The 9,041-nt window shown below is 43.2% G+C and overlaps 1 protein-coding gene across 1 annotated transcript; it reads right to left on the bottom strand.

Annotated features, from left to right (window-relative positions):
• Positions 1-3,121: 3,121 nt before the first annotated feature.
• PAQR9 (progestin and adipoQ receptor family member 9) lies at positions 3,122-8,090 on the bottom strand. The gene has a single exon (XM_037827710.1). The coding sequence runs from the start codon at positions 8,077-8,079 to the stop codon at positions 6,946-6,948; it is 1,134 nt and encodes a 377-aa protein (XP_037683638.1). The 5' UTR covers positions 8,080-8,090; the 3' UTR covers positions 3,122-6,945.
• Between the last annotated feature and the right edge of the window lie 951 nt (positions 8,091-9,041).

The following is a 9,041-nucleotide window of genomic DNA, read 5'->3' as shown; positions in this document are numbered from 1 at the left end:
TTCATGCCTGCATCATCCTTCACTCCCTTCTTCCTCCATTATCACCATTAAACGAGCTAAAAAAAGAAATACTGACACAGAGAGTCTCTATTTAGTGACTGTTAAATCCCCTCTTTGCCTCTGACCTGAGGAAAAAAAGGAATATGGCCCTTCCGTTAATGCCCTTTACTGAAAAAGGGGATCTGCTGGTTGTACATTCTTGTAAATCCGAGTATAGAAATTTAATCTAAATCTTTAGTTTAGAAATGGATGAAGCTCATAAGGCAGATGGTCTGAGAAGGCCTAAGTATGCATGGAAGCCTTCTAGAAACCCATCTTCGTCTTCAAGGCTGAATTTGTGGGAAGTGAAGGCTTCAAGGGTGGTGGAAATAGGCTGGGAGAAGGTTGACATTAAGAGGTTCAGGGCTACCTCATGTTTTATGCAGGTAATAGAGCAGCCTCCCCTAATCCTGAATCATAGAAAGCCTTTTCCCTGTGTATGTAGTGATAACATGGGGCTTTATTCTTCTTTCCACACCAAAGAAACAAGGAACAGTGTGCCCAGGGTTGTACATTTTACTGGCTATGTTATTTTCTGTGGTTTACCTTCATCAAAAAGTGATGCCTGCCTTACCTCTTTAATGTCTTGGTACTCAGTTGCTTAGTTAGAATAATTTTGCTCATAGACTCCAGAAAACAAAACCAACCTGACAGAAAAATAGATCTTCTCTACTAAGCCTTTCTGGGAGAGTGAATTTAATGAAGCTTCTAATCAGAATAAAAGAAAGACTTTTAAATTTAGCCATATTACATACCTAGAACATATCTGGCTTGCTTTCATCTTTGTTAAAAAATATGTTTTTACCCTTCTTTAAGCTATATAATATTTACATTTTTAAAGACCAAATAGGTCTTTATCATTTGGGTAAGAGCTCATGGTGATTAAAACTCCCAGGCAAAGATGGGGCTTTCCAAAAAAAGTGCTGGTTCTCATCTGTATGCTAAGGCCTATCTTTTACAAACAAATTGCTATTATAAACTTTTTAAATATAAAATTAATAAATGTCCCATTAATTTTTTTTTGCATCCAGCATATTAAAAACAGATTATGCTTTCTAACTAGAGATGGAACCAAAGAAAGAAATGAAATTGTATCCCCATACTTTCGTCTAGAACTAGAGACAAGGGTTCATTTACATGGTGCCCGTTCTCAATATGGTAGTGAGCCGCGAGTAGCAGGGCCACCTCCACAGCACTGTTAAATAACCAATTGAAGACCCCCTCTCAGATATGAGTGCTTATTGCATGTTTTGGGTGGAGCTGTAAGGCATGAGAAGGGGGCCTACCACTTTTACACATTCGAGAATAATTTTGTACACTCCAGCAAAGTAAGTTTCCTTGAGAAATTACCATGTTTGGAATAGCTTCTGAAGACTGTCTGAGAACAAAAATCTCATGTATTACATTTAGAAGTGCAATATATTGGGGACCATTTTGAAAAGCTCAATAAAAAGGCTGTTCTTCCATTGCGTTAAGTAGTAAAGAAGTAAGCATACTGTCACATATCAATGTGTGTTCAGACCTTTAAAAAATGACATCCTGCCACAATTAACAGCCAAATGAGCATTTTTGGCCCCTGATCTATAAATAAACACTCTAATTCTGCAACTTGCTCACAGATTCTTAAGAAACTGTTCTAAAACAAAAATGTACAAACTGGTTAGAAATCTGCAAATCAGAAATGCAATACATGTGTCTTACCAACAAAAATAAAAACAATTTGCATTAGTTTTTTTTTTTTTTTGAACAGGGACTAGGAACGGATACCCATTTTCACAATTAAGAAATAATTATTCATAATATGGAAGAAGAAATGAAATTTTTAATAGAAAGGCATGTGGCCTATCACAAAGGAACACATGAGCACTCAGCTTGAACCACTGAATTTTTCCTTTTTCCACTTGTTGTGCGTGTTTGCTTTTTGTCAGGTGATACATGTTGGAGAATACTGGGAATCCTTCAAGAAAGTGATTCAAAAGGCAATTTACAATTGGCTGGTATTATCCCCTAATGCCCTTCTGCCTCATGCCCTAATTTTATGGAAACAAATTTTAAGAACATTAAGCCATAGGGTACTACTCAAAATATACTTGAGAACTAGTGATCGGAGCAAATACTAATACTCTGTTAGTTTACATGCCTTTCTATGGACAAAACTTAAAACTCAGGCAAAACTGTCTATAGATGAACTTGCTGCTCCATTTTGGCTATTTGAATCTAATCCTCCTTCTCTAATTTTCATGCTTTCTTCTAATCCTTTTCATGGATACTTTTCTTTTCCTTTATGGAGCTGCTCCAGATCTACCTCTTTCTAAGAACCTGTTTCATAAGTTACAACACAAAATTTTAAAAGAGGAAAAAGGCTAAAGAGCATTAGTTAGTCTTTGGAGATTTAAGCATTTAAGATTGCATTTTTTCAACTTACTTATGCTATGAAATTAGACATTTAATAACATCACAATTTAGGCACTTTGGATTAACTATATTTTGTAATGGTATGACTATATTAACCTTCCAAAAGTTACCATTATTAGTGTCATTAATTAGCAGTGATAAAATTTTCAACTCTTTACATGTACATATGTCTGCTATCTCTCAACTGGAATGTACATTAAATTTTCAAGTTATTTTTAACCATAATGTTCACATAGGCCTACTAACAGACAAAAGAAAAAGAAAGGAAAGAAAAAGAAAGGAAGGAAAGGAAAGGAAGAAAGAAAGAAATTGACTGTGGGCAAGTTAGCATCTTAATCTATGCATTGCTCTCATGTCATAGGAAGGAGGAAAATCCTGTTCATGGCCAAGGTCTGAGTTTGGTCCCTAGTCAGAAGGCCTTTCTGGTGCTCCTAACTCTGTTCCAACAGCAGACAAAAGGGGGAAAGCTGTAATAATATGGATTGATCCTTGCCCAAAGTTTTACATACAGTAGGTACTCAATAACTAAAGAGATTATATGAATGAATGAATGAAAATAAACTCAAAGGACACTGATAGAGTGAAGTCAGCAGTGGCATTTCAACAGAAAAAAAAAAAAAAACAACCTAGGATGATAAAAAACGTTTAAATAGCTGACAACATTTTGTATTAGATTTTTAGAAACGAATTTCAATAATTGCCATATCTTACTTCAGTCTATTTTAAAATTATAAAGTAGTCAATTAAAAGACACAAAGGACAATTAATGTCCATGTGTTTGGCCAGGCATCATAGCAGTGCAAAATGCGTTAACACTCACCGCTGGGCACAGTCATTCCCACGTTCTAACGTCAGTTTGAAAACTTAATTCTGTCCCCTTGATCAGTGGTAAAACCTTGAAACAGGGATAACTCCTACTGTACCTGTCTCATACTATAGCTTAGTGCAGAGTAACTAATTGGCGTTAAGAGATTTAAAGTGTTTATTATTGCTGTTAGCCCTCAGATTCAGCACCAAATCAGAAAAAATATATATATAAAAATTACCTTCATCCCTAAATTTTTCATTCTTAGAAATGATTCCTTTGAAGTAGCCTGATGAATCAGGCTAAATAGTTTTTGGCTGCAAGCACTTACAAGCACGATTTATGAATGGAAACATGTGAAGGCCACTCTAGCCAGCTCTGAAGCCCCGTACTTTCTCCAAGGGCTATTTATAGGAAGGATACGGCCAATGGAAAAGATGTCATTTATTTTTACAAGGCAGTCATGACATGACTGAAGAACTCACTCCCTCTCTCTGGGAAGGTCATCCTCTTCACTTAAGGGTGCAGCTTAGGAAGGGCAAGGAAGAAGGGCAGCTGATTTAGCCTACTAAATCAGCTGAGTCAATCCCTGTGACCAACCCACCAGTTGACAGGCACTGATGTCAAAACACCTCATTTCCCAAGCGTGACTCCGGGATGCTGCTCCTTGAGATGTCATCTAGATCATGATTAACAAGTAAAAAGAAAGTTTATTACATAATATGCTTCCAAATTCTACTGCTAAAATAGGTTGTACGGAGATAATGGAGTGACTCTTATTTATAATTTGTCCTACATTTCAAACAGCTGGATACAATGCAGCAAAATTCAATTTTAAGGGATGCAGCAAAAAGGAGATTGTGAAAAAATATTTTTAAAATATTTTGTTCTGATTGCCATATTACTCCTGAAACAACTAATATTTCTGGACAATTCCATGCAAATGTAGAGACAGTAAATATTTGCTAATTCTAAAATATCATTGTTTACCTTGACAAAAATCCAATATAATTTAGCAAATAACATATATATAGTTTAACAAATCATCCCTGGTCTTATATAGTGAATGTATAACCTATTTGCACAATGAAGGGAAACCAAATCACTGTCATCAATTAGAATGTCCTACTGTCAATGTTACACACAGTATATAAAACCTAAGATTGAATGGGAAAGGAAAAATGGAGGAAGGAAAAGTCAAAGGGAAAATGAAAGTTGAATCCTCATTCCCTCTGGGACATACTGGGTGCTAAAACCTTGGCAGGAAAAAGTATGTCATCTTACTGGGCTCATGCATCATAATCACTTGAAAATGATATGGGTTTAATTTTATCCTTAAGTGGCCTCTGCTTCAGGACAAAGAGAGAGAGCAAGGAGAGAATTCTATTTGTGATCCCAGAAATTCTCCAACAAAAATTTTAAAATGACAAATACAGAGTTTATTTCTTGTTCTCAGAATCATTAACCATTTTTTGATGTCTGCCTCCTGACAGTTCCTTCTGAAAGGAGAGGTCCCACTTTACAAGGAAGCTACAAAATATCCTTCAGTCTGTTTCTCTAGCTTCCAAATCAACATTCTTTGGGGGTTTAGAAGAGACACCAATGACATGCAGATAAGTTCGCATGTGGAAATATCCTGATTTCCACACTTATCCTTGAATAGGTGGCCTGAAGTTACAGCCAAGGAACAACATCCATTGTAGGCACAAAACAGCAGCCTCTGTAATCTAACAGATATTTCCTTGCACTTCACAAAGGATGTGACTGACACCCATCAGCAGGTGTGCAAAGTAGACAATTCCACTGAGTTTCTAAGTTAAATATAAACATATACAAATTTAACTTCTGCGTGCAAATTAACACACAAGGATACTGATTCCTCCAGGGAATTGTGCTGAGCCTCTGTTTACAAATACAGTAGCAATTAAAAGCAAAAATAAAAACAGCAATCTTTTAGGAGCACCAGCCTAGCAGTGCTGAGGTAACTGTCCATTTACTTTATGTGCTTAATCTAAATTATACCATTAAGTCAAGACTTCCCATTCAATTGCTTATTTGGCTCTTAACCAAAAAGACTTAATCAGGAAGGGTGGAAAGTATTTAAATAAGCCACTTCAGTGGTTTGTGTTAATTGAGTTGTCATCTTAACTACAGATCACCATTTGTAAGAAATATCTCAATAACACTGGCCAATCTGAGTCCTTAGAAAGGGTCTCAGGGGAGTGTTAACTAAATTTTCAACAACTTAAGGTGACCGCTAATCACTGCCCTAGTCTGGACCCAAATGAAAGTTCTGTATAACTGACCAAGCATTTAACTCATATTTTCCAGTTAGAACTCACGTAATATGCTTCTGATTTTCATAATATAACATTATCTTTTATTCCTGAATATTATATTTTCAAATTTAAGCAAGGATGGATGGCATCAGTTTGGAACAGTGTCCTCTAACCTTCCCCCATGGCTGCGTTAGGAAATACAGCCACATTAGCAATTGGCTCCTTCCTGCAAAGAAGTCAAATTCTCTGCATGTCCTGGTAAGCCACTTCTGGGTCTACCAAACACTTATAACCAATACCATCTTCCTTCCCTCCTGGGTGAAATGTTAAACTTTGATTTGCAGTAAAGTCATAAAAGCCTACTGCTGCTCTCCCCAAGTGAGAAATTGTGTTTGAGGACCAGTCATTTGGGAATTGCTTCAAAAGGCACATTAATTCCAGTGGCAATTTAAGTAAGAAGGAAAGAATAAGATTTAAAAATAATAAAACAAACAAACAAACAAACAAAAAAAAACAGGCTAGGTTTTGTGGAATACATTAAAGTAAATAGGAATATGTGATCTATATAAACCACTTGAGCTCCTTACCAATAGATTAACCAGGGTCCCTAAGGTAGAATAATTCACAGCTGTATCATGACACACACAGGCCTTCAAAAAACACTGTTTAAAAAGTAGGTGAGAATTCTCAAGCAGCTTGCCCTGATGTCCAGTTCAAGTGTATGCAATGTAGAAGGGCTGCAAAATTCAAAACTATGAATCAAAGAAAATTCAGTGCATATCACAGGCTTTGATAAATCATGAAAAATCATTGTATATATTACTATTTAAATAAGATCTGAGAAACATTTTGAAATAATTAACTTGTGTTCACATTCCATGCATTTTCCAGCAGGTTAAGCCCTAGGTTTATGTTTCTGTGCCCATTTCCTACAAAGCGCCATTCTTTTGACAAATCCAAAGCATTCCTCAGACTGAAATGGAAGTCCCAAGGGATTTTGTCTATTTACCCTCTTTACTGCATACCTTACCTCTCAAGGGTACTTGTTATTACCGCTGGCACAGAAGATGATTGGAAAAGCAAACTATTTGGGGTTTCATGTGGGTTTTATTCACTGCCTTTGAAAATCCCTGGATGTAATCGACTTTCCAAACCACCGCTTCAAATTCTTCCAGGGACAATAACCAGCGGCTTTCTCCCTCCACCTTGATCCCCTCTCCCTCTTCCAAAATCCCAAGTACACTGGGACCCTCATATAATGGGTGGGCTTTTCCCCTGTGGTTTTGCAGCACCCTCCTCAAGCAAAGAAGGAAACACAACAAAACTTGAAAACAAACCAACAAAAGCAACAACAGAAACTCCAAACAAACAGGTGGGCGAACCAGCAGCCTCCTTCAACGGGGAGGCTCACTTCTTACAGCAGAATTCAGAGCCGGTTAGGAACTTCCTGATGACCAGCCCCAGGCAGACCACCAGTAGCAGCATGTAGCCCACAGTGCCCGAGAAGGTGGGAGCGGCTGGCGGAGCCTTGAGGAACTGGCGCAGGCCCTCCTCCACATAGTACACCTGGTCATAGATGCTGAGGAAAGTGAAGATGTGGAAGAGCTGGTGGCTGTGGCCGATGATGTCGAAGAGGCCCGGGTGGATGCGCTCGGGGATCTTGCTTACATTGAAGAAGGCAGCCACGACCAGCCAGAAGTAGCGGCGGTAGAAGTGCACGAAGAGCGTGGGGTTCTCCCCTCGCAGGTCGAAAAGCCAGCTCTCCAGCATTATGGGACAGGCCATGCTGAGCGGCATGACGAAAACAAAGGTGCGCAACGCGAATGGGTAGGAGCACCAGTCCGTGCGGCTCTTGCAGCAGGCCACCGTGCAGGCCACGGCCAGCACGAAGGCCACCGGCAGCACCAGCGAGCGGTAGGCTGCAATGAGGCGCGTGCAGTCCACGTGCCAGCCCAGGCGCTGCTGTACGTATGGAGTCATGACCCTGGCGTCTAGCAGGCTCAGGCCAGGCAGCAAGTAGTAGTAGTAAGCCACGGTGCTGCCGAAGCCGTAGTAGCTGATGGAAGCGTAATCCAGGTAGAAAAAGGCGGCGCGCAGGCGCAGCGACAAGCAACTGAACACGTGCGCCGTGCAGCTCATGGCGAAGGTCAGCAGCACGCCCGAAGCATAGCACCACAGCGGCAGCAGCCACGGGTGGTGGAAGGGCACGTCGCGGCCGCTCAAGAAGAACAGGCTGCAGAACTTGCTTAGGAACAGCAGCAGTGGGATGAAGTGCGTCCAGAAGTTGAGCGTCTCGTTGGTAGGCTTCAGCACCGAGGCCAAGCACTCCTGCGCCGTGCACGGCAGCCGCCGGTAGCCTGACAGGATGAAGCACTCGACGAAGTCGTCGGGCACCTCGTCCCATCGCAGCAGCGGCTTGGCCGTCGCGGTGGGGTCTGCTGCCGCGGCGGATTGGGGGAGCTGGGTCGTCCCCGAAGCCGCCGCGGCCGTGGCGGGCGGGCCCTTTGTGCCCGCGCCTCGGGGCTGCAGGCGCCGCGGCATGGTGACCGGGGCTTGGCTAGGACGCGCGTCGGCGACCTCTGGCGCCGACTCCCGCGCGCTCGGCAGACCCCGTCGGCCGCCGTCGGAGCCTTTGTACCTGCGCCGAGGGCGTCCCTGCAGGTTCAAGAGAAGATCTGCTCCTCTGAGCAGCCGCTCCTAAAAAAAAAAAAAAAAAGATTATGTATTAATAAGCAGCGCGGCCGCGCGGCGCTAGGAGCCGCCGCAGCGGTTACTGGCAGGCGTGCGCAGCGGCGACCGGGCTTAGCAGCCCCCTCGCCAGGCTCCCTGCCCTGGGATAGCGGCCGCCCGCGCTGCAGTAGCAGCGGCGGCGCGGTGAACTGCGGCAGCCGCGGCAAAGCTGCTGTGACTGGGCATCGCGCGGTGCGGGCGCCTCCGCCGCCGCCCCTAGTGCGGGAGGCGGAGATGTGCGAGCCGAGGCACTGGAGGGAGGGACGGGCGCACCGAGGGAGGGAGGGGGCCTCGCCAGCTAGGGTTTCGCACCGCCAAGGGGGATTGAGTTGTCTCTGGTCTCGGGTTCCGTACCATCCCCCTCCTCGAGCCGCAGTTCGAGACGGCCCGTTAATGATTGATGCGGGGGCCAAAGGCTGCGCCAGCGGCTCGGCCGGCCGCTCGCGCGGAGGGCCAGTGTCTGTGCCGGCGTTCGAATCCCGACAACCACGCCAGCGTTCGAGAGGACACTGGGGAGCCGCGTTCGCTGGCGGCGGGGAGCAGCGACCGCGGGTGGGGGGTGGCGGGCACCCGGCGCACTGAAGCCCAGCGCCGCGGAGAGATGAGCTAATAGTAATCCCGGAATGTCGGGGGAAGCACTGCGGAAAATGAGAGGCTTGTCCGGATCGGGTCCGTGTCATTGTCAAATACCTAGAGCTGCTCATCTCTCCTTTCATCGTGTGTGTGTGTGTGTGTGTGTGTGTGTGTGTGTGTGTGTGTGTGTGTGTATGTAC

Source organism: Choloepus didactylus, chromosome 1 (genome assembly GCF_015220235.1).
Source record: "Choloepus didactylus isolate mChoDid1 chromosome 1, mChoDid1.pri, whole genome shotgun sequence".
Classification (NCBI taxonomy): domain Eukaryota; kingdom Metazoa; phylum Chordata; class Mammalia; order Pilosa; family Megalonychidae; genus Choloepus; species Choloepus didactylus.
This window is presented reverse-complemented; position numbering and strand designations above follow the sequence as displayed.

Excerpts from the sequence above, each read along its gene's own strand:
- PAQR9 (XM_037827710.1), bottom strand. The coding sequence starts at position 8,079 with ATGCCGCGGCGCCTGCAGCCCCGAGGCGCGGGCACAAAGGGCCCGCCC.